General features: G+C 44.9%; 1 protein-coding gene across 2 annotated transcripts in view; it reads left to right on the top strand.

Moving 5' to 3' along the window:
• The window catches only part of CCDC150 (coiled-coil domain containing 150), a 343,163-nt gene that overhangs the window by 251,755 nt on the left and 64,777 nt on the right, over positions 1–26,631 (top strand). For both annotated transcript variants that reach the window (XM_085635385.1, XM_085635384.1), the window contains exons 21-23: positions 9,744–9,913; positions 14,654–14,780; positions 17,930–18,124. In XM_085635385.1, the coding sequence (XP_085491511.1) occupies positions 9,744–9,913; positions 14,654–14,780; positions 17,930–18,124 (492 nt within the window). The remainder of the gene's footprint in view (positions 1–9,743; positions 9,914–14,653; positions 14,781–17,929; positions 18,125–26,631) is intronic.

The following is a 26,631-nucleotide window of genomic DNA, read 5'->3' as shown; positions in this document are numbered from 1 at the left end:
TCATATTCAGAAGTACTGTAGGCGCCATTCTCTCTCTCACTCACTCTCTCTGGAATGATAAGAGCAACAGCAACGCATGTGCTTTATTTTTATTGAGGGGTAAAATATGCACATACAAACTCTAATTAGTTTGAATATCACAATGAATATTATGAAAAAGAACTTAAACATTCCCCAATATTATAGTTCCATAACCTTCAAATGTGATTATCAACCAGGATCAGATAACTCCACCCGTCAATATTAAAGCAAATATTTATTTTGTGTACAAATGTTCTCTATTTGATGACATATACTCAATGAGACATTGAAAACGTAGGAGCAAAATTCTGGAACAACAATGGCACATACTTGTCCAGTTCCAGCTAGGACAAAATCAAGAGCCATTCTGTTTTGCAAAATCCGGTGCCTATGAGCTTTTAACTGAGGTGATATTAGTCCTAAAGCTGTAGACATTGAATCAGCATCATCATCATCCAATACTTTGGTTGTGTTTTGCGCATCATGGACAGTCAATCCCATACTATACTTAGGAAACAGAATGGCAAGAATCAGGCAGCTTAAGATATTTCTGTAGGCAATATTTTTTCAATGAGGGTCAGGGAATTTATTGGGAGTGTGACAGGTAGTTGTAAGAGTGTACACAGGGTAGCAGGACCCAGCAGCAGCGGCCGTCCAGGTAAGAGCGGTGCGGCCGGGTGGCGGGGGGGGGGGGATTTTGACAGACGACGAGGGCAAAATAATTATTTATTTAATTTTCCCTCAGCCTGAAATCTAGGAATAGTGGTAGACACCAGACTCTCAATGACCAGCTAAATCAACTTTGCCGCCTCCTCCTGATTTCACACACTCGAGATCCGGCAGAAGAATCTTCAAGTGGCTCCTATTTAACACATGCAGAACCAACACTTAGGTTCTTATCACAAGAGTATGGCAACGCACTCTGTCGGTATCTCCACCCAGCTAACTACTAGACTAAATGTCATCCAAAACTCAGCAGCAAAACTCACACTTAGAATAGTACCCTGCATGTACATCACCTCACTACTCTAAGACCTCTACCTGCTCCCCATCCACAAATTTGCATTCTTCAAGCTCCTCACACACATGTATAAAGCTTATCCAATCTTTACTATATTACCTCAACAGCTGTATCAACTTCAACACCCTGCTGATCCAGATCTGGCACGCGCTTTCTCGTACTAGGCTCCCAAGGCATGGAAATACCTCCCTCCTCCAGATCAGAGCCACCCCCTTAGTCCTTAACTTCAGCAAGAAGCTGAAGACTTGGCTCTTTATTTAAACCCTTGTCTAAGCGGTCCCCGCCCCTTCTCTCCAGTTCATGGATAGCCATAAGTGTGAGATGATAACTGTGTGTTCTTAATAGTGAAGCCTAAGGGGGAATGAGTGAAGAAATACTCCTGGTGTACTGTACGCTACAGGAAATGGGTGTGAAATTAAAAATAAATTAATTACATTCTGGCCTCTATTTCACTGAACTAGACCAGAAACCACAATTGCAATCCTTTCTCAAGAACATACCTCTGTTAACCAGTTAAAAAGGTTTTTGTACAAGCATACTAGAGATGTTTGTGTGGACACTAACTCCAAGGCTAATGCAAGGGTTGGTATGACTGTCTTGGAAATGTATGTTGGAGGCATATGAGCTGCAGATTGCACACTTTTGCATAGATCGCCATCTGGTGTTGGGCCTGGATGTTTGCAGTTTGTTTTTCCTCTTGGAAAGTCTTTGGAAGTCACAAGGTCGGTGACTCCTCCTTTGGATGGTATTGCGCATGGGCTTTGGCTCCATCCTCAGATTGTTTTTTTCCGCCATCGGGCTCGGATGTAATCTTCGCGCTCCGGTTCTGAACAGCTTCCAGATCGACGCGCAATCCTCACCCCAAATCGCGGTATTGTTTCGATCGCGATCTCTTCAATCAACGCGCCTTCTCATCGGCACAAACCTTCGGTTCCAGTCGTCGACGGCGGCCTTCGGGCCTACCCAAGCTCCGGTCCCGGCTCATGGAAAGAACTCCATTTAAAAAGTGCCCTCGATGTGGGTCCAAATTTTCCCACACCGATCTTCATGAGGTATGCAACCTCTGCCTCTCCCCTGAACACGATGCTCGAGACTGTCCGGCCTGTAAGTTTTTCCGATCCAAAAAGACTATTCGGGACCGAAGAGCCAGAAGGAACATGGCACACTCCTCAACGTCCATTCCAGTCGACATCTTCGGAGACGATATCGACGATCCGGAACAGCATCGCACCGAATAGGACCTCGTCAGCGCTTCCGAGGCCGACGAGTCAGATATGGAAGACATCACTCTGGCGCAGAGGGTTGTGAGTACCAATCTACCCGCCCCCCCCCCCCCCCCCCCCCCACACACCCGCGTCGACACACAAAAAGGCTTCGGTCACGCCTTCGCCTCCGGGCCTAAGCAAGACCAGAGACACTGCTTCACACACCCCACCTTCGGGCCCGGTGAAGAAGCCAAGTAAGCCTTCCGGCGGCTCGGGCTCGAGCCAGCCTACCAGCGGTGCCGAGAAACACACTTCGGCACCGAAAAAGAAACCGGCCTCCGCCTCGACACCGAGCTCTGCACCGAAGCCCTCTGGGTCGAAACCCAGCTCTTCGGTACCGACGCCATCTTCGGTACCGACCAAACCACACAAGGCCACCGACACTTCCAAGCCGAAGCCCATCTCGGCGCCGACCAAGAGACCGGAGGTTCCCAAGCCGGGTTCTAAGCAACAAACCGGCACAGAAAAACCTAAAAAGACATAGGCCCCGACGCCTTCGGCTCCGACGGACCAAATAACCTCCCCAGAACTATTTACACCGGATCCCTTGCAAAAAACTCTCACCAAGGATCCAAAAACTGGACATTTGACACTCTCTACCAAAAAGAGACATTTGGAGAAGCCTGCTCCGCCTCCACCTCCAAAGAGGAAGGACTCTGCTACCTCTCCGTTCAGAATACCTTCCCCTCCCCCTCCACCTCCTCCTCCTTCCCCACCTCCACCCCCTCCGCCCTCTCCACCCCCACCTCATCGTTCTCCGACCCCGTCTCCAGACGATGATGATCAGAGGGACCCATATCATGATATAGGGGATGTGCCACAGGACCCCACCCCTACAGGATCCCCAGACCCATGGGACGATTACAATATTCCAGATATCCCCAACGTCCAACAAGACGATCTTTACCCTTCTAGGCCATCTCCACCAGAAGATTCATTAGGGTTCAACCATCTTCTGCAAAGGGCGGCACATTATCACGGGGTGGACTTGCATACCGACCCCGTGGAGGAAGATTTCCTCCTGGACACATTTGATACCGCACATAGGTCCACCGCCATACTGCCCATGCTCAAAGGAGTGGTAAAGCATGCGCCAGAAGTTTTTAAGGACCCAGTTAGAGCCAGGGTCATTAATCCACGTATTGGAAAAAAATACAAACCTGCTCCCTCAGATCCCTCCTACATCAGAGGACCAGCACCAATAGATTCTTTAGTAGTATCTACTGCACGTAAAAGGGCAAATTCACAAGCGTCAGGTGATGCACCACCACCTGACAAAGAATCAAAACTACTAGATGCATCAGGCAAACGCACAGCATCCCAGGCGGCCAACATATGGCGTATAGCAAACACTCAGGCACTACTGGCCAGATATGACAGGACTCATTATGACGAGTTAGAAAGCATAATGCACCATCTCCTTGAAAAATATAAAGCTAGGGCCAACGAGTTAATTCAAGAGGGTAAAACAATCACAAATACCTCCATACGTTGTGCCCTAGATGCAGCAAACACAGCCTCCAGGGCCATCAACACCAGCGTCCTTCTCCGTCGCCATGCTTGGCTAAGGGTATCTGGTTTTAAACCAGAAGTACAAGCCTCCATCCTTAACCATCCCTTTGACCAGGAACATCTATTTGGGCCAAAGGTGGATGAGGCCTTAGAAAAAATGAAAAAAGACACGGATACCGCAAAATCCATGGGGGCCTTACAGTCACACCCGCCCAGACGCTCCTTTCGCCGCTCCTCCTTTCGGAGTACATCCAGAGGCTACTCCTCAGACACAGCGTCCACATCATACAAATCCCCTACTCAGACCACCTTTACAAAAGGTTACCAAAGAGGCGGCTACAGGGGTAACAACAACAAGGGCAGAGGCAAAACAAACAACGCCCGTTCTGCCACACCTCTTATCCAATGACTTCCCCCCGCCCCCCCCCCCCCCAGACCATTCCACTCCGGTCGGGGGCAGACTCCAAAATTTCCTTCATGTCTGGGTGACCATCACCTCAGACAAATGGGTGACCCAAATAATTCGTTCAGGCTACTGCCTAGAACTAACATCTACCCCCCCCCCAAACATTCCACCCAGGCAACGCCTAATGTCACAAGAACATTCAAAATTACTAAAGCAGAAGGTTATCTCCCTCCTACAAAAACAGGCAATAGAACACGTGGATGTATGACGTTACAACGCATGCTTTTACAACGCATGCTGTTACAACAAATTTTTTACAACGCAAATGCTGTGACAACGCAAGTCTTTACAACGCAAGTCTTTACATCGACTTGCAGTAGATGGCGTGCTAACATTAAAAAAGGGTAATTTACTATTCTAACTCCAGTCCACGTTGCAGTAGGGAAGGTGTTTGGATAGTAAACTACACTATTTTTAATGTTAGCACGCCATCTAGTGCAAGTCGATGTAAAGACTTGCGTTGTAATGGCATGCGTTGTCACAGCATTTGCGTTGTAATAGTTTCGTTGTAATGGTAGTGCGTTGTAAAAGTTGCGTTGTAAAGGTTGTTCCCCGAACACGTTCCTGTCAATCAACAAATTATGGGGGTCTACTCCCTATATTTTCTCATACCAAAAAGGGACGAGACTCTACGACCTATTCTAGATCTCTGGCCCCTGAACACGTACATACACTCAGACCATTTTCATATGGTAACGCTTCAGCAGGTACTTCCGCTCCTCTCCCAAAACGACTTCCTCACCACTCTGGGCTTGAAAGACGCATACTTCCACATTCCAGTGCACCATGCTCACAGAAAGTACCTCAGATTTGTAGTGGACGGACAACACTACCAATTCAAAGTGCTCCCGTTCGGAGTCACAACAGCACCACGGGTATTCACCAAGGGCCTGGCAGTGGTGGCGGCACACTTGAGAAGACAGCACATTCACGTCTTCCCATACCTAGACGATTGGCTGATAAAAGCCACTTCATACAATCAGTGTGTACAACACACCTCCACCACAATCGAACTACTTCACCAACTAGGCTTCACGGTGAACCACCAAAAGTCCCAGCTACAACCATCCCACATAAAACAATACCTCGGTGCCACCATAGACACCTCAAAAGCGATAGCCTACCCCAATCCGGCCAGGATTGCAAGCATTCAGGCTTTACGACAAAAATTCATACCTCAACACTCCCTTCCAGCACGAGTGTTCATGCAACTAATAGGGATGATGGCCTCTTGCATTTTCATAGTGCCCCACGCAAGACTCCAGATGCGTCCCCTCCAAGAGTGCTTAGCGCACCAGTGGAACCAGGCCCAAGGTCAACTGACAGATCTGGTGTTGGTAGACGGTCGCACCCATCGCTCTCTGCAGTGGTGGAACACCACAAACCTTTCCAAAGGTCGACCGTTCCTGGACTACGTTCCCCAGATAATACAACGGACGCATCGCTCTCCGGCTGGGGAGCTCACCTATTACATCTCACCGTGCAGGGCACATGGACGCCTCAACAAAAGTTACTCCATATCAACCATCTGGAGTTACTAGCAATCTTTTTAGCCCTAAAATCTTTTCAAACACAGATTTCAGGCAAGGCAGTCCTCATTCGCACAGACAACATGACGGCCATGTATTATATACATAAACAAGGCGGCACACACTCTCCACAGCTCTCTCAATTAGCACAGAGCATATGGAGATGGGCAATTCCCCACAAAATCTTTCTCCTAGCTCAACATGTCCCAGGGGTCCAAACACCGTGGCAGATCTGCTCAGCAGACAGACACAACAAATCCACGAGTGGGACCTTCACCCACAGGTTCTTCATCCGTTCTTTCAAATGTGGGGGCATCCACAGATAGACCTCTTTGCCACCCACGAAAACACAAAATGCCCACGCTTCGCCGCCAGATACCCACACCCATTATCCAAAGGAAATGCGATATGGATGAACTGGTCAGGCAAATTTGGGAACGCTTTTCCGCCTCTCCCATTAGTGGTGCGCAAACTACAACAACACTCCCTCACACTAATCCTAGTAGCTCCAACGTGGGCCAGACAACCGTGGTACACCACGCTGCTGGAACTCTCTGTAGTACCACACCAAAAACTACACCTCTCACCATGCCTCCTAACCCAGAACCATGGAGAGATCAGACACCCGGACCCAGCTCCGCTCAACCTTGCGATCTGGCTCCTGAAATCCTAGAATTTGGGTACCTAAATCTTCCCCCTGACTGTATGAACATCATCAGAGAAGCTAGACGACCTACAACTAGAGCGTGCTACGCTGCCAAGTGGAAACGATTTGTTGTTTATTGCCATAACACCATCAATCCCCTGGACGTGTCCATTCAACACATCATAGGCTACTTACTCCACCTACAAAGGTGTAATCTAGCCTATACGTCCATTCGACTACACCTCGCAGCAATTGCAGCTTACTTACAAAACAGGCAACATCTATCACTCTTTAGAGTACCTGCCATTAAAGCCTTCATGGAAGGCCTAAAAAGAATAATTCCCCCCAGAGTACCACCCTCACCTGTGTGGAACTTAAATATCGTTCTCACAAGGCTAATGGGGCCTCCCTTCGAACCTTTACACAAATGCGAACTACAATTCCTAACATTGAAAACAGCTTTCCTTGTAGCCATCACTTCCCTTAGAAGGGTCAGTGAGATACAAGCACTTACCATACAAGAACATTTTCTTCAAATGCACCATAACAAGGTTGTTCTCCGACCAACCCAAAATTCCTACATAAAGTCATTTCCCCTTTTCACCTAAACCAATCTGTAGAACTACCAGTATTTTTCTCGCAACCTCAGACCGTTGCAGAAAGGGCTCTGCACACGCTAGATGTCAAACAAGCCTTACTCTACTACATTGAGAGAACACAACCTTTCCGCAAGACCAAACAACTGTTTGTCTCTTTCTCTCCACCACACAAGGGCAACCCCATCTCAAAATCAGGGATAGCTAGGTGGATTGTAAAATGCATTCAGATTTGCTACCACAAAGCAAAACGAACGCTATCCGTTTCCCCTAAAGCCCATTCTACACGAAAGATAGGGGCTTCCATGGCATTTTTAGGGAACATCCCATTAGATGATATCTGCAAAGCAGCTACATGGTGAACACCGCACACTTTCACTAAACACTATTGTGTAGATGTGCAAACTAAGCAACAAGCTAGTGTGGGCCAGGCTGTACTCAAAACATTATTTCAAACCACTGCAACAGATATCGGTGGTCGCCGCTAAGGTTGGGAACTGCTATATAGTCTATGTAAAAGTGTGTAATCTGCAGCTCTTATGCCTCGAACGGAATATGCTACTTACCAGTATGCATCTGTTCTTGGCATGTAGAGCTGCAGATCTACACACGCCCACCCGCCTCCCTGGCTACCTATATCTGTTCCAGGTTATCTTATTTAGATACACACATGGGTTTCTTCACTGTTATTACTACGCTCCATCTTTCCCTGCTGGCGAAAAACAAGCTGAGGATGGAGCCGAAGCCCATGCGCAATACCATCCAAAGGAGGAGTCACCGACCTCGTGACTTCCAAAGACTTTCCAAGAGGAAAAACAAACTGCAAACATCCGGGCCCAACACCAGATGGCGATCTATGCAAAAGTGTGTAGATCTGCAGCTCTACATGCCAAGAACAGATGCATACTAATAAGTAGCATATTCCTTCTTCGAACATGTAATCAGCGTAGTTGCTAGTGCTTGTCAGAGTTATTGCTAAGGCTACGGATTGAAGAAATTATAGAGGACTCACTTACCTTTGAAAACAGCAACTAAAGGGTCATTACACCCTCCCAAATTAGTCTGAGTAGTAGTTGATGCCAATTTCTGTTGAGTTCTTTTAGCTATATTCCAGTGAAATAGTGCCTGCTTTCAAGCAGCATGTGGAGTGCAAATACATTGTGCTTATCAGATTATGGAGTTCCATGGCTCTTGTCCTAAATGGAAAGTATTAAAATGTTTTTTTTTATATAACAAGAAATGGGGGAGGTGCATGTGTGTGTCTATGATGGTACCCAGCTGTGCAGAAATGTTCCAATGAATCCTGTAAGCATGTTGCTTTTAAATATCACATACATCTTTGTTGTATATCCAAGGTCACAATAAGGAGATCTAGCTGACTGGCATGTCATCTCCCTGCTTCAAGAACTTTGCAGTGCAACCACATCTTATCATTTCCAGCCCCACTTGATCACACATTTCTCACATCAGCAATAAAACAATGTTGTTTGTGGTGCAACCCCGACCTCCGCCAGAATATTCCTCTTCGCCCCATTCTCTCTATTCAGTATCAACTTTTCATTTTAGTGAGGCAAACTGAATGACCTTATCACTCCTTGATTTTGCACATCCGTCATTTAACTGTGAACATTAAATGCATCCCTTTTGCATATTTCACCACAGAGATGTCCACTCCTCCTTCCCTCCTCCACCCAAATTTTCTCTTTTCCTTTAGTCTGGTTCCATGAAGAATAGCCTTTTTATGGAGTCAACGGAATGGGGGTTAGCCTGGATTAATCAGTTTTCTATCATACTTGGAAAACAAACTTGGGTGATTAGGTCCAAAAGAGAAAGGGATCTTAAGGTCTTGTCTACATTTTAGGATGTCCCAAATTAGGTGGGAACACATTTCATAGTGTGAAATCCTAAACATTACCTTGTAATCTTGGTGCACAGTGACCTCCGCATGGGTGTGATGCGCTCATGTCTTTTCTGGGCTTGCACATTATCTGTGCAGCTTCTGAAAAGAGTCATACTGTTCCCTCAGCTCTTCATTCAATGTACATTAATACAGCCTCAAAATCTTTGAACCTAGACGGTGGATTCAGGGTGAACGTAGGACATAGGAAAGAGCCAACACATTTTATGCCTAGAGGTGATGTGTAATCCCTTCCACTTCAGGTTAGAATGTGATCTTCTGATAGGATCATTCAGGGAGATGTAGAATTTCATCACAGTTCAGGAATATATTCCAAGAAACTATACAGCATGATATTGGATTATTTGTACCTTAGACAGTGGATTGTTTGAAACACTGGTGTAAATCCTATTGGAACAGTATGGTAGGGAGGACCCAGGCAATTTTGAGATGGAGATCCAGGCATGGCATTATCCTCTGTATCTTCCTTTGGCAACTTAAGTAATGTACTGTTGTTGACTGCATTTATGTTAGTATAAGGGTAAGCTTTTCATCAAATAGAACACCGAGGATACACACTTTCTGTTCAGTATGTAACTCATTTGGGATAGCTTTGTTGGAGATGTGCTGTAAATTGTGTTTCGCATTTTCCAAATCTTGTGAGTGTATCTTGGTGTTTACATGCAGGTACTTTGTGTCCTTTTGTGTGTTCTTTGTTATAAGTGACCCACTGTTTATTATGTGTAAAAGCCAGAAAGGAATAATTATGCTTCACTCATCTGGATTGTAGGTGGAGCCTCTGCGTAAAGCCTATGATGTATCCCGTGAGGACAATAGGAAACTTGCTTTGAGTTTGGAAAAGTCTCTGCAAACAAACAACGAACTGCAATGCAAGTTGAATCGTATTCAGGATGAATTGGACAGCAAAGATGTTGAGTTCCAGCAGCTGCAAACCTGCAGGTACGTCTGGTGTGGTAAACTTCTAGAGTGCGGACCTACAGTCAATGTCTGTTGTATCTTTTATTCGGGTGCAAGCACGTTTAAAATGCCTAGGGTGCTCTCCGACATCTAAATAGTTTGTGGAACTGGAAAGGTGTAGCCAGCTTGCTGGAGGGCATCATTTAGCACCTTATGTGTAAGGCAAAGAGATTTGATCAAGTCATTCTTTGATATGTAGCCAGCGAATTCGATTTGAGCAGGACATGGCGTTTCAGGCCATTTTACCCATGTTGCATCAGGCTCAAAGAACTTCCAGCTCAACAACTTTAGATCTGGACAATAGGACTGGGCCAAATATTATACATAAAGAGGAACCGCAACAGATGAAGAGAGATTAAATATATAGTCCCTCTGCTTTTGCTTAAAGAAGGAAATTGGTGAAGGTATTCCATGCAATTGGTGTTGCACAGTACAGCGGGACAGTCCCAAGTAGTTTTTGATATGCGTTTGCACTTGTTAGCTTGGAATGTGTAAGGTTTTCAACTATCCCCGCAATTCACCCATCACCATCCTAATCAGGGATGTATTTGCCACTGGGGTCAAGATCCGTGATGGAATGCATCATAAGTGTGCACCATGGAATTGCCTCAATCGTTGAAGTGCTCAAGACATGATGATGCTATAACAATACATGCAAAGGGAGTATTGGAGTACTTGGAGTATTTGCAGTATACAAACACAAGAAATGGGAAGCAAGTTAAAGTCACAAGCAAAGGGAATGAGGTTTAGTCTGAGCTTTCAAGTTTGTGAGGTCAATTCAGGAGTAGTTCATCCAATACATAGATTTTCTGAACTGGCTGTGATGTGGTACTTTTGCTTATCCAATTGTAAAATGAGGACAGCAGAAAGTGAGTGCGCATCCTGAGGAAACGAATGCGCTGGTGGAAGTAAAAAGACAATTGGAAGACATGTTGGCACGATTTAAGAAGTTTACCCGCCAACAATATAGGCAACACCTGTATCATAAAGGGGAGAAATCAGGTAACATGCTAGCATGGTTGTGAAGATAGTAGAAACAGAATTCAACATAAACTTCTCCAAAATCTCAATATAGAAATAGTACGTTTATGATATGAAGGTACCATATTTCAGACCAGTTTTATTTATAATTTATTAATCTTAGATATGAAAATGTGTTTTTTACCATATGAAACAGTGATTTTTGACAATAATATATACATAAAATTTGTGAGCTCCACATACAATGAAAGACAGACAAACCATAAAAATACAATGAAAACAGAGACCACAATTAACTAACTACATAACAAGTTCAGGTAAAGACCATCGCATACAATCCTACTTAAAGAAAAAACTACAAAAAGAGTCATAGGGTCCTAAAGAATAATTCATATTGTAATAACCGTTATAGTGCAGTATTAAAAATTCTGTAATTATATTTTATAGAACAAGAATATACGTAGACAGAAGTGTACCTAAAATTGTTTTCGGAATTTACAAGTCGGTGTAAACGAGTATTGCAACCTTCATCAGGGTGTTGTCTTTGTTTTGAAATCGGTGGCAGTTGCCATCGAGTCTGGACTTATCCAAAAGCAAATTCAAACACAAGGAGCTCACAACAGTCTTCAAACACTGGTTTCTGGTTAAGAATGACAGATCTCAGGCCCATATCCTAGCATTGTGCCGTAATGACGGCCCGGACATAGTGGCTTAAGACCAAATAAATTAAGCCTGCTCAGACTATTTACAGCAGGGGTTTGCCCAGTAACCTCTTGTTCCGCCCAAAACCCTGGCTGAGTTCATTGCAGAGTCCGACCAGCTGAAGCTCTCACAGGAGCAGAGGTGGACCCTGGACCATCCAATAGTGCTGGAGGAGCTGGAAGACGTGCTTGCAAAAGTGCCTCGGGGCAAGACACTGGGTCCTGAATGGTTCCCGGCTGAACTGTACAAGGCACTGCCCTCCATGATCTTAGAGAAGTTATTAAAGGTGTTTTTTTAGGCCAAGGAATGGGGGTCCTTCCGGCCTCAAAAGAGAGAGGGAACAATGGAATTGATCACGAAAGAAGGCCAGAGCCCCAGGGAACTGTCCTCATATAGGCCTCTATCAATCCTCAATGTAGATACAAAACTACTGTAAGGTCCTGGCTTCTAGACTACTGCTGATGATTGAAGCACTTGTGCATGCAGCTCAAACAAGACTCATCTCTCGGTGAAGTACTATGTTTAATATCCTCAGGCTGAACCATGTGATGCATGCATTGAAGGCTGCTGAGGGGGAATATGCAATAAAGGCGCTAAACCTGAAACATGCATTTGATACCGTAGGGGGGCAATACATGTGGGTAGCCCTTAGGGATATACATTTTGGACCCGCCTTTATTAGATGGGTGCAACTATTGTACACAGAGCGAGTGCCAGATTGCAGTCAGAAAGGGGTTGTTTTGAAAGTTTGGGCGCTGGGAAGAGGTACTAAGCAGAACTGCCAACTGTCCCCAGTGCTTTTTTGCGCTGGTGGTTGAACCACTGTCGTGCCGGTTGCAGTCGAGGCTGGAGCCGTGGGAAGTCCATCTGGTGGGCATCAGCAATGTAGTGTTGATGTATATATCTCCGCGATCGGAAAGACTCGCTGCCCCGTCCCCTGTGAGAGATGGGGACATTTGCTGGAATCTCTGGATTGCGAAACAACAAAGCCACATCTAGACTGTTCCCCCTAGGTGGCCTAGGGCGTGAGATAGGGGTCCTGCCCTAGGAGCTGGGGCTAGAATGGGAGATGGAGAAGATGCAGTACCTGTGTTTCTACTAGTCTTAATACACAATACGACCTGAATATTGGGTGACCGCTAGACAGCCTAAAACAGTTAGTTGAGTTTTGGGCGGTTCTTCATCTCTCAATAATAGTGCAAGTGTCCTTAGCTAAAATTATATTTTTACCGCCCTGCCTGTATGTAATGCAGAGTGTGCTATATTCGGTCCTGGAGGGTACTTTTGATCATATGGACAGACTGCTATGCAGGTTGGTGTGGGCATAAAAAAAAGAGTTGGGTGAAAATGACCATCCTGAAACTCCCCTGTGCGGAGGGAGGACTGAGGCTGCCAAGCTTGTTCTTGTATTACGCGGCCACTGAATTCCAGCATTCTGTGAGCTAGTTTGATGATGGACCTAACTGGGAGAAGACTTTATTGGCAGCTACCCATGACCCCAATGCCATCCAAAATTTATGTATGCTTGGAAAAGGAATTACCGAGGGACCTCCCTTATCTGCTGTGGTTGACAGCAGGGGTATGGCAGAGAGTGGTTCTGAAAATGGCCCTCTTTGCGGAAGATCTTCCCATATGGGTGATATGACCCTTCACTTCCCTGAGAGCTGATAAGACATTCTAGAAATGGAGAGAGGGTGGTTGTAACTGAGCGGATGATCACTATTTCTATAACAGGTTTATTTTTTTGCCCACGACCAATTCGGACTTGGCCCATGGCAGGTCTTGCACTACCCCAGGCTGGTGCACGTAGTATGGAGTGTGTGGCCCTCCTTCCCTTAAACACCTCAAGGTAGTGAGGCAGTACTTCAAGCTGGCGGGCTGGTGGTGCATGATCACGCATCTGCTGGTGGCAATGGAACAGGATAGAGGGGGTCTCCACAGACGTGGCGAGTGAGAGGTGGCATGTGGACTGTTCATAGGCGATTACAGCACAGGTGTACAAACTGGCCTGCGAGAAAGTTAGACAGGTCTTCCCCAATGCAAGGTTTAAACTGATTCAGTTTCACTATATGCACAGGTCCTTACTCTAGACAAACTAACGTGAATATACCCAGCAAGGCCTGTGGGTTGAGGCAGATGTGGCCAGCCAACAGCTGACTTCCTACATATGACATGGTCTTGTCAACATGTTGACAGAGTATTGGAGAACGGTGCTCAGGCTGCTTGCGCATGATGTAGGACAGGAGGTAAAGGAATCCCCTTTGCCTGATAGGTGTGGTCCTCCCAAAAAAGACACCTTAAAATGTGAATGTTGGCGCTGGGGCTGGTGCTAGCCAGAAGGTGCATTGTGTTTCACAAGAAGCTAGCTAAACCTCCTGCAGAGGGGGCTTGGTGGGCAGACTTGCTAGAGTGGCGATAGCGGATGACAAGCACATGAAACTCACCCGAATGGAAGGCAAGGTGGGGGAGGATTTGGAAGTTTGGGGAGTAATGTTAGAGAAATTACTGGATATGCTGCCTGGAGGGACAGAATGAGGAGAACCGAAGATACCAGTGAGGGGGAAGCTGGGTACTGTTATGGGAATGAGTGGGGTGGAGAGAGGCACAATCTATAATGTTTAGGAATATGCTGTCAAGTATACTTTTGTTTATAAATGATTGAAAGCCTGCTCTCACTATAATGTGTGTCTAACTAAGATAGTAAATATGAGGTTTTTAGAAAGAAATAACACTGATCAATTGGGCTGAAATGGAGTGGAATTGTATGCTGAAATTTGTTTAAAAATATCCATTGAGCAGCAGGAGAGAAGGAGAGGCTTCAAATATATGAAGCCGTTTCTGGGATGTTACACAGTTACTGGTATCATATGGATCCTGTGTATGCTCCAGTTTCATATTCTTTGTGAAACATATTGATGGGACGGCAATGGACAGCAGATCCTACTGATTATGTGTATAATATTTGAAAGGAGAAGGTCTATAAACACATTGACTTGTTAGTTTGGTCACATCCATAAGACCTTATATTTCTCCCTTCAGGGAACAAGAGATTGAGGAGGCAAAGGTGGAAACTAAACTCTCAATGGAGCGTCTGGATGCCTTAAAGAAACAGTTGTATAAGGAACAGGAGTCTGCTAAGAGGAGAACGCAGAGGGACAACCTGGAGGTGAGCGCGATGTAGTTCCAAATTAATATCGCAGTAGCTAGCAACGCAGAAGGTATTAAATAGGACATATTGAGCAGTAATACACGTGTGCCAACATGGAATAGTTTTTTACAAAGCCTCTTGGAAGAATGTGGATGTGAAACAGGTGACTCAAAATGATATGAAGAGAGTATAGGGTACATTTTCTTTACCATTTACACAAGACCATGGATAGTTTCAATACAAATGACCCTAGTTACAAAGGGTCGCAGAAAGTATATTTGCTGCCATTTATCCCCATTTTAGAAGCAAATTCCCAGCTTTTATAGGATTTACAAAAAATCTCCAAATTACTCCTGGAAATCCATGCGAGTTTCAGAATACCTAATGTGCTTAAATTGTAACTTGTGAGCGTGCTTAAAATGTATGCATGCAGAATTCCACATGTGGAAATCCAAAATGTGTTCAAATATGAAAAAAATTGTCATTTAGAAATTGATCTTTTTGGGTTCTCCAGAGAACTACATTCCTTCTCATCAATTAACTAACTCACCAAGGATCACCCGCCAAGTGCCCCTGAATGTAAATTTCGTTTTCGACATATGTCGATTGCAAGGATTACAATTTAGCCAATCCTGACTTAGATGTCTTTTTGTGCAACTGTGTTAAGCTTAGGTTCTTAATAATACCAACGTTTTTCTGTGTCTCATTTTTCTTTATAGATTTATTGCCTCTGTCTACTTGTTCTTGTTAAAAACCCTTTTCGCTGGGTTTATATAACCACAAAAGCACTGTGAGCAAGGAGACCTACTGTAGAAATATTTATGTGGAGACCAGTAGGTAGCATGGAGAGGTTTGTTGCCTAAAGGAAGAGCTCCTTGGGCTCTTTGAGGTGGACCACCTTCCTAACAATAAATTTCAAGTTAAAGAACCCTAAATGGTGTTGAGAGACCATGTTGAGGTGGTCACTTTATTTAGTTGATTTCCCAGGAACTAGCAGATGGAGGTATGTACCTACATTTCAGAGGTGATTGGTGTTTATAGGCACAAAGATATGGGTACAGAATGTTTGGTGGGAGCATCAATAACTCAGAATATTACAGGGAATAGTGCTCAGAAGGGGTTGTCAATTGGTCCATACACTGGCAGGTCATCTCAGTGGGACTGTGTATGGGGAATGAACCTCTCATTAGCCTCTTCCTATTAAGCTCTTTTAGCTTTGCTTTTATGTTACATGTTTTAATAAGGAACTTTATGGTACGTCAATTAGCAATTGACTTTATTTACGTTTGCCTTTTGATTTTATGATGGGTATGATAACTACAAGAAGTACATGAGGGAGGAGGTTGTTGAGATTTCAGGAGAGGGAGGTTAATGTAAAGATGTGTTGCCATGGTAAGGTTCTATGGGGAACAGGAGTGGAGGGTGTACACAGAAGTGGCCTGGGCAGCCCCAATGCGAGGGGTGTGAATACCCCAATACAAAAGTTCTGGAAGACAGAAACAGACTATACATTTTTCCGGATACACTTTAAAACTAGTGACACTTACCCTTTAAATATTCTTGTGGCACCATGTTGGTTCTAATATAATCAGTATACTGTCTAAGTTAGGGGCAGGAATCATTTTGGAATATTTGTTGAACAGACTGCAGAACTTCTCGGGGGTTGGCTGTGGATGACAATTGTATTTTGTTGGTTAGAAAGGGTATGGAATGGTTTGAAATCACAGACACACACATCACAATGGCAACAATCTGAAACAAATCACCTCACTGGTTGCAAACACTGCATCTTAGCCCACTCCAGACTGGGGGATTCACAGCCGGGGTTAAGAGCCTCGGAAAACCGGGTTTCTGCTGTACCGAAGTAAATGCGTCCATCCCCATTCAGATTCCTAAACAATGACGGTCTCTAAGTCAGCAACCCTCAGCTTTATAGACTCAAAACACACTAGAAGGTTCAGAGAGGCCTTCCCTTTGTGCCAAGGAAACTTAATGGAATTGCCTTACTTTCCATGCAAGCATTCCAAAGGCAAAAGGAGCTCCCACGTTCCTTCTGCATTCTCACATGTTCCAGCCTTTATCTTAATGAAGCTTACGAAACTCTCCGACGGTACATTCAACAATCTCCTCTCCAAAAACAAAGCAACCTTGAATGTGTTTAACCCAAACAACTTGAGTACTCTGGGGGCCTGCCTGTGCGCGCTAAAAGCGCAAGCAAGACAGAGTCAGAATTCAAGATGCCATGAGGGCATGTCAAAGCCAATAATAAGAACTTCATAATACTTCCCAATGTACAACACAATGCACATTTGTGCACCACTGCCTATAGCATCACATACTTCATCTCTCAATGTACAACACAATGCACATTTATGCACCACTGCTCATAACACTGGACTTCGGGACCAAAAAGTACATTCCACACCTCTCTCTCTCATACTTTCAAATGCACATGCCACGCATTCTGTTCCTGACAAGGCTGTTCTACTCTGTGACAGCTCCCACTTTAAGACTGCAAGATTACACACACACAAATTAGGGTAAAAAGGCATATGCAGGATTTACATTCAGGATAGGGTAAAGTAAAACACACCAAAAGTCAATTAAAATGATGGTAGTCAAAGGTCATCACGTGGTTTCAAACCATAGGAGTGCCTCTAGCACTAAACTTCTCTCTCCATATTGTGAGCACACTGCTGCAACTGTGCTTCAGTATAGTATAGTCCATATTGTAGAAGGGGCTACACAACGATCTTTGGCCCCATCTATGATACCAAAGTACCCCAAAGGGCCCAAGAAGCAAGCACAGACGTCAGTTGCACCACTGGGCACTTTCATAAGTACAGCCTCTGCAGTTTTTAATGTGAGAGCTTCTTTAATAGCAAGACAATCTAAGTAATACCCGTAGTGGAAGGCCCTAGTGGGAGATCTGTAACTGGTTTTAACTTTTGCCTCACTTAAAAACTTTGCAATGACCAGATGATTAGAACATGGGAAATGATACTGAAAACTCCTATCTAAATTCCAATTTCCAAAATGTGCCCTTGATTTTTAGGACTGAGAAAAAACTATCCAGTGCTGTGGTCCAGAAAAGTGATAATCTCTCATGCTCTTATTAGCCACTTGTTCCTGTTTTTGAAGGTAACGTGATGACGTATTTTCCATAGCTAAAAAAAGCCTTAGAGGACATCACAAGTAAATCTGCAGACCTGTCCAGTGCCAACCGCCTGTTGATTCAGAAAGTGTCTGAGATGGAGAAAGTCCTTGCCAGCCAAAGGACCAAGCTGAAGAGCCAGAAGGCTCAGCTTACACGTTATAAGGAAGCCAAAGCCAACAGCACAGAAGAGGCACAGAGGCGGAAGGTATGTCTGGGATAGAGCATGTGGATGTGAAAAAGCACCTGAATTTCAGCATGACCTGTAACTGTTACCGCTCACGCGAAGGAATCCTCAAAGTGTATGACCTAGTAAAAAGTGTATGACCTAGTAAGGAGAAAGATCAAACTCACTGACTCCTTTAACGAGTTTGCACATTTTTATTTTGATGTACAGGATTTTGGTATGCGCCGGGAGTTTTTTTAATAATTGTTAATTTGATGTCTTTCTAATTTTATTTTAATTGTTTGTGTATCCCTCAACCACCAGTTGTCTCATTCCAGGTGTTACAGCATACAAGCAGGGCATCTTTGATCATGTTAGTTTTCAATAGGTGACAAATGCTGTCCCTCCTGCACCTCCTGTTGGGTTGTTTATGTTGGTATGGCTTAGAGGTCTTCCTGCATTATGATATCTGGTGTGCAAGCCTAGGGCATAAGAGTAAGTAGAGTCCCACGGGTGACTGGGATCTCAGCCTAACCAGGAAGAATGCAAAAGTGTTAGAACTGCCAGCTGGCCCCTCGAGCTGTACTGTTCTGTGTTTCGTCATTAGATTTCTGTTGTGAACCAAAGGTAGTTCTCTAGTTACAGGGATCACAGAGGTCTCAGCCAGTATAGAAAGTATTCCTCTTTATTTAAAGATATGTGTATTTAGGAACTGGGAACGCCTCAACAGGAGCAGGACAGCCTCCCTGATCAGCATTTCCCACTGCTATTAGGACAGTTTCCATTCCTCTTGCAAATTAAAGCACACTATGGTCTATCATATATCTCACCTCTAGGCTAAACAGATGGACTTGAAAATTCACATGAGTAGATATGACACATGTTCCTTGTCTCTGATGTATCACAGACAGGTAAGAGCCCCACACACATGCCTCTTTGATGGGTAAGGATCTGAAGTCTCTTGAATGTGCTTTTCAGATTGAGGACCACAATTCCTTTGCCTTACCCTGGCTTCATCTGATTTGCACTGCCAGAAGAAATGGTATACCCAACCTTAGATTAGCTACAATAATTGCCCTGCCCGTTTGGTAACTCAGACAGCCTTCTACTCGATTGCATGTTCATGGATGAAAGTCAAACTACGGAGGCCCTTATATAATAGTCCTTGCTTTCATTGATGTCCATCTTTGGTAATTCCATTGTCTTGTGTTGAGATAACCGGACGACACATTAAGGCTGTGACATATTAAAGGAATTATGGATCTAATCATCCTAACCAATTGTTAATACAAGTTGCTGAAATGTATTGTATTTGCAGATTTGCTCCTTGAGTTCTTAATATGTAGCTTACATTTCAAGCTTTAGTGCATATTTTGGAGAATTGTATTCATGAAGCTTAAAGAGTTCATCATTACAAGTATGAGTATACAAAGGTGTCTTCCACTGACATATTATTTATATATGATATATTGGCTCTTCATTTGTCATATTATTTATAATAAACCTTTGAGTCAATATAGTGTATTTGAACTAATTCTATGTTGAGACAAGAAATTCATCAAGCTGTGTTATATTATATTCTTTCATTACACGTAGTGGTGAAACAGTAGAACTACTACCTGTTTATCGTCTTGTTCAGTTCCTGATAAATTATGGAAAGAGGATAATTAAGACAAATTAGCTTAGATCTCTCATTTGTCTAAGCCTGACATGTAATAAAGATTAGCCCCTATTAGGCTATAGGGCTGTCCATTATATCTACAATGTCCTCATTATGGTTCTGGACTATGTATGATGAAAGTGAATTGGAACAAACGCTATACTGTTTATCCCAATTATCGATGTCCTGTGGGAGACTGGTGCGTTTTCAAAAGTACCCTGAATTGTTTTGAAAATTAGGAATATGGCCAAGTAAGTGCATTATTACTTTGCCAATGTGCATATTGAAGGATGAAGTTCCAGAGCGTGGGACGTTGGATGTGTAGAGAACTGCCCTCTTAAAACGTGTATGTCATCATGCAGAGGGACTCATTTGTAGGCCAGCTATAGGAACTGGTGAGTTAGGAATTTGTGGTGCAATAATCAGTTTTTTTTTTAGTTGTACATAGAGTGTTGAAAACTGACTAATCCTGGAATGGTAGTAAGGGTTCGAGGCATATGAGCTGCAGATCACACACCTAGGATAAGATCGCCATCTGGTGTTGGGCTCGGATGATTGCAGGTTGTTGTTGTCTTCGGAAGAAGCCCTTTGGTCACGAGATAGGTGACTCCTCCTCTGGACAACAGTGCGCATGGGCATCCACTCCATCCTCAGATTGTTTTTTTCAGCCATTGGGTTCGGATGAACTTTTCCACTCCGGCTGAAAACTTCTGAAAATCCAGCTTTCGAAACCAAAAACCTTTACAACTCGACGTCGAAATCCAATCGGACCGGTTCCGGATACGGCTCATGGAAAGGACACCTTTTTAAAAATGCCCCCAATGTGGAGCAAAGTTCCCCCACAGTGACCACCACGAGGTCTGCAACCTGTGCCTCTCGAATCCAGCTGTCCAACCTGCGACGCATTCCGTTCCAAGAAAACCATCCGGGACCGAAGAGCTCGATGTCATATCATGGCCAGACCAGCTCCAGAACCAGAGGACATCTTTGCCCAGGATGTCCCGGAAGACGATTCCGAAGACCTCCAAATCGTATCCGAGGCAGACGATTCTGATGACCTCATCACTCCGGGGCAACGAGTGAGTACCAGTGCCCCTACCCCAACCCCCCCAAAAAAGACATTGGTCAAGACTCCGCCAGCTGGCCCCAGTCGCGACCGAAAATCGTCTTCAGAAGCCCCGCCCTCGGGCCCGGCTCCGAAGAAATATAAGCCTACAGGCTCGGGCTCGAGCAAACCACATGTTATTGTGCCCACAATACCTTCGGCACCGAAGACTCAACACCTCTCGGCACCGAAGCAGGCTCCGAAACCATCGAGGCCGAAATCTCCACCGGCACCAAAATGTTCTTCGGCACCGAAATCCCCGCCGCACCGAAAAGTTCTTCGGCACCGAAACCATCGTCTGTACCGAAAAAAGTCCACAAAGACTCTACCGATCATCCAAAACATAGATCGGAACCGAAAAAGTCGGCACCAAAGCCACTTTCGGACAATGAAGAACTTTTTCACCCGGATCCCACGCAAAAAAGGATTTATATCAATCCTAAAAACGGACATGTCACCGCTGTGCCATACAAGAAAAGGAAGCTGGACACAACACCTCCTCCAGCTCCCATAAAGAAGAAGGACTTCGCCACCTCACCCATTCGTCCTTCCTCTCCTATATCACCTCTCTTCCCACCCCCTCTGCCCCCATCTCCTTCTCCTCTACCATATCCTTCACATACACCACCTCCACAGGAGGATGATGATGATGACTTAGGGGGAGGGGGGGATCCGGATGACCTTAATGATCCTAATGATCCTTTCACACTCCCGGATACGGCACCCTTAGATGACTGGGCTTACCCTTTACCTGATATTCCTGATCCCACTACATACCCCTCCAAACCCTCCCCTCCTGATGACCACCTAGGGTTTGGGCAGCTGATAAACAGGGCGACGCTTTTCCATGGCGTCACCATGCACTCAGATACACCTGAAGAGGGCTTTCTTCTAGACACATTCGAGCAGTCGCAAAAATCAGTTCAGATCTTGCCCATGATTAAGGGAGTCATAAAACACGCCACAGAGGTTTTTAAAGACCCTGTTAGAGCTAGGGTTCTTAACCCCGAATTGAAAAAAAATATAGACCGACCCCACAGGATCCCGCGTACATTAAAGCACAGCTCCCTCTAGACTCTTTAGTCGTTTCAAACGCAAGAAAGCGGGCTAACTCCCAAACAACAGGAGACACACCGCCCCCAGACAAAGAGTCCAAGCTATTAGAGGCCGCGGGCAAAAGAGTTGCAGCACAAGCTGCTAACCATTGGTGTATTGCCAACACACAAGCCCTATTAGCCCGATATGATAGGGCTCATTATGATCAGTTAGAAGATCTTTTACAACACCTGCCAGATCAGTACAAATCCCAGGCCAATGACCTCATCCAAGAGGGAAAACTCATATCTAATGCATCAATCAAATGTGCACTAGACGCAGCGGACACTGCCTCTAGGGCGGTCAACACAAGCATACTACTTAGACACCACGCATGGCTACGTATTTCAGGCTTTAAGCCGGAAGTACAAACAACAATTCTTGCTCAACCATTCAACCAAGAGCAACTATTTGGACCCGCAGTAGATACTGCACTAGAGAAGATGAAAAAAGATAACGAGACTGCTAAATCAATGGGAGCATTACAGTCTCCACAACCGCGAGGCTCCTTTCGACGCTCCTTTTATAGGGGAGCCTCCAAAAATGTTGGAACAGACACCTCTTCCACTTTTAAAACCTCCGCACAAACATCCCCTAACAGAGGATATTTTAGAGGAGGATATAGGGGAAACAACACCAAGGGCCGAGGTCGGGGCAATACCAACACCCGCACCTCTCCAGCCACTAAACAGTGACTTGCCCCCACTCCCCCCCAGACCATTCCACTCCAGTCGGGGGAAGACTCCCAACAGTTCCTACCTGTCTGGAATTCCATTACAACAGACAAGTGGGTAAGACAAATTATCCAGTTTGGTTACTGCCTCGAACTCCCAAACACCCCCCCACACATACCACCCAAACACCGTCCAATGTCACCACACCATCTTACACTCCTCAAACAGGAAATTCGGTCCTTGCTTCAAAAACACGCAATAGAACCAGTTCCACTCCAGCATCAGGGTACAGGAGTATATTCTCTATACTTCCTAATTACCAAAAAGGACGAGACTTTAAGACCCATACTCGACCTCCAGACTATTAAATCAGTACATACACTCAGATCACTTCCATATGATCACTCTCCAACAAGTCCTCCCACTACTTCAACAAGACGACTTCCTTGCCACATTGGACCTCAAGGACGCATACTTTCACATCCCCATGCATCCTGCTCACAGAAAGTATCTAAGATTTGTGGTAGACGGACAGCACTATCAGTTTACGGTCCTCCTATTCGGAGTAACAACTGCACCCAGGGTATTCACCAAATGCTTAGCAGTAGTGGCAGCGCACCTCAGGAGACAACAAATCCATGTCTTCCTGTATCTCGACGATTGGCTCATAAAAGCCAATACTTTCGACAAATGCGTTCTCCACACTCACCGCACTATTCAAACCCTACACGACTTGGGATTTACCATCAACTTTCCCAAATCTCAACTGCAACCCTCCCACATACATCAATATCTGGGAGCCACCATAAATACGTCCAACGCCATAGCTTATCCCAGCACAGCCAGGATAGCCAACATACAAAACCTCATCTTAAAATTTCAAACTCAACACTCTCTTCCAGCAAGAGTGTTTATGCAACTGTTAGGCATGATGGCGTCATGCATCTCCATTGTTCCTCATGCACGACTTCAAATGAATCCCTTGCAAGAATGTCTAGCACAACAGTGGAACCAGGCTCACAGACAACTTACCGATCTGGTGTTGGTGGACAGTCGCTCACTTCGCTCACTGAAATGGTGGAACACCATCAACCTGTCCAAAGGGCGACCGTTCTTAGAGCTTCTTCCACAAGTAGTGCTGACGACCGACGCATCTCTCACAGGGTGGGGAGCCCATCTCCTTCAACCCCCCCCCCAGGGCAGATGGACCACTCAACAAAAACTGCTACATATCAATCACCTAGAACTTCTAGCGGTGTTCCTAGCACTGAAATCCTTTCAAGTACATCTAAGGAACAAAACTGTCCTCATCCGCACAGACAACATGACAACAATGTATTACATACAAAAACAGGGGGGGGACACATTCTCTCCAACTGTCCCAACTCGCACAGAACATCTGGAGATGGGCAATTCCTAAAAACATCTACCTGCTAGCGGAACACCTTCCAGGGGTTCACAACCAGGTTGCCGGTCTCCTAAGTCGACAGACACAGCAAATCCACGAATGGGAATTACACCCCAAAGTCCTATTCCCATTCTTCCAAAAATGGGGCCAACCAGACATAGACCTGTTCTCCACACACGAAAACGCAAAATGCCCAACCTTCGCCGCCAGGTTTCCACACCCACAGTCGAAGGGCAATGCAATATGGATGAACTGGTCAGGCAGATTTGCGTACGCTTTTCCGCCTCTCCCACTCATTCCATTTGTGGTACGCAAGCTCAAACAACAGTCTCTAAAACTGATTCTAGTAGCTCCCACTTGGGCACGTCAACCCTGGTTCACGACACTTCTGGAACTATCGCTAGTTCCACATCAAAAACTGCGCCTTTCCCCGGCCTTATTAACCCAGAACCATGGAGAAATCAGACACCCAGATCCACAGCAACTGAACTTGGCAATCTGGCTCCTGAAGTCTTAGAGTTCGGTTACCTCAACCTCCCACCAGACTGTATGAATATCATAAAAGAAGCTAGAAGACCTACTACTAGGGCATGTTATGCTGCAAAATGGAAAAGATTTGCCATTTACTGCACTAACAATAATATACGTCCACTGGATGCTTCCATCCAAAACATTATTTGCTATTTACTACACTTGCAAAGATGCAATTTAGCGTATTCCTCCATACGTCTACACCTAGCAGCCTACTTACAAAATAGACAACACCTGTCACTATTTAAGGTACCATCCATCAAAGCCTTTATGGAAGGTCTCAAAAGAATTATTCCTCCAAGATTACCACCTTCCCCAGTGTGGAATATAAATATTGTTCTAACAAGGCTCATGGGCCCTCCATTTGAACCTATGTATAAATGCGAACTGCAGTTCTGACATGGAAAGTGGCTTTCCTTATCGCAATCACATCCCTGCGAAGGGTAAGTGAGATACAGGCCTTAACTCTTGAAGAACCATTCCCACAACTACATCGTAACAAAGTGGTTCTTAGGACAAACCCAAAATTCCTACCTAAAGTCATTTCCCCTTTCCATCTTAACCAATCAGTCGAGCTGCCAGTCTTCTTTCCTAATCTAGGCTCAGTAGCTGAGAGAGCCCTTCATACCTTAGATGTTAAAAGAGCCTTGCTTTATTACATCGACAGAACCAAACCTTTTCGCAAAACCAAACAACTGTTTGTTGCTTTCTCTCCACCACATAAAGGCAACCCCATTTCAAAATCAGGTATAGCCAGGTGGATAGTTAAATGTATCCAAATATGTTACCAAAAAGCTAAACGCACTCTTACAGTTCCCCCTAGGGCACACTCCACGCGTAAAATAGGGGCTTCCATGGCATTCTTAGGGAACATTCCCTTAGAAGATATTTGCAAAGCAGCCACATGGTCTACCACACACACCTTCACTAAACATTACTGTGTTGATGTGCAATCCAAACAACAAGCTTCCGTAGGCCAAGCTGTCCTAAAAACTCTATTCCAAACTGCTGCAACGGATACAGGTGACCACCGCTAGGGGAGACACTGCTATATAGTCTATCCTAAGTGTGTGATCTGCAGCTCATATGCCTCGAACGGCATATGCTACTTACCAGTATGCATCTGTTCTTGGCATGTAGAGCTGCAGAGCCACACACGCCCACCCGCCTCCCCGGGACCTGTATCTGTTCCAGCATTGTCTTAATTAGACATTACACATGGACATCCTTTCTCTTTATTCTTATACACTCCATCATTTCCCATCATGGCGAAAAACAATCTGAGGATGGAGTGGATGCCCATGCGCACTGTTGTCCAGAGGAGGAGTCACCTATCTCGTGACCAAAAGGCTTCTTCTGAAGACAACAACAACCTGCAATCATCCGAGCCCAACACCAGATGGCGATCTTATCCTAAGTGTGTGGCTCTGCAGCTCTACATGCCAAGAACAGATGCATACTGGTAAGTAGCATATTCCTTATCTTTAGTGGCTGAAAACAACAGTCCAATGATAAAGAATGCTTTCTTTTTTCATCCATTGCTCAGTTTTGAATGTTTCTTCAAAACCACATCAACCCCATCATTGCCAATATGCTGCATCTTCTTTGTTGGGGGCAAATCAACTATCTCTTTCTGGCAGCACTGCAAAAATGACATCTAATTTCAATCTGGAGCCACTAGCCCACCAACGTCCCAATTTACCTAACAGACAATTGTGAGGTAAAGATTTAAATCCTCAACTAATCTGCAGGAAACTACCCTGGAGCATCCTAATGCAGTGGTTTGGGCATTGTAAGTAACTGCTAGAGCAAGGACGCTCAGGAACCTCTCAATATTCATGGGGAAAGGAGCCTATGTAGATTGTTTGATTACATTCTACATGCACCACTCTGGTTTGAGGTCGAGAAGCATATCTAGACTTCATCTGATACACTGTTTGAGGCAGTTCATCTAAGATCTCTTCTAAAAGTCTCTGACATGTCCAAGGCAAACGGTCAATCCATTTCTAATAAGAATCCCTAGCATTGTCCATGAAATAGCATCCAGGGTCACTTTATAAGACATTCAACATTATC

The sequence above is a fragment of the Triturus cristatus genome, chromosome 11, assembly GCF_964204655.1.
Source record: "Triturus cristatus chromosome 11, aTriCri1.1, whole genome shotgun sequence".
NCBI lineage: Eukaryota > Metazoa > Chordata > Amphibia > Caudata > Salamandridae > Triturus > Triturus cristatus.
Note: the sequence above shows the minus strand (reverse complement) of the source record. Positions and strands in the feature narration are given on the sequence as shown.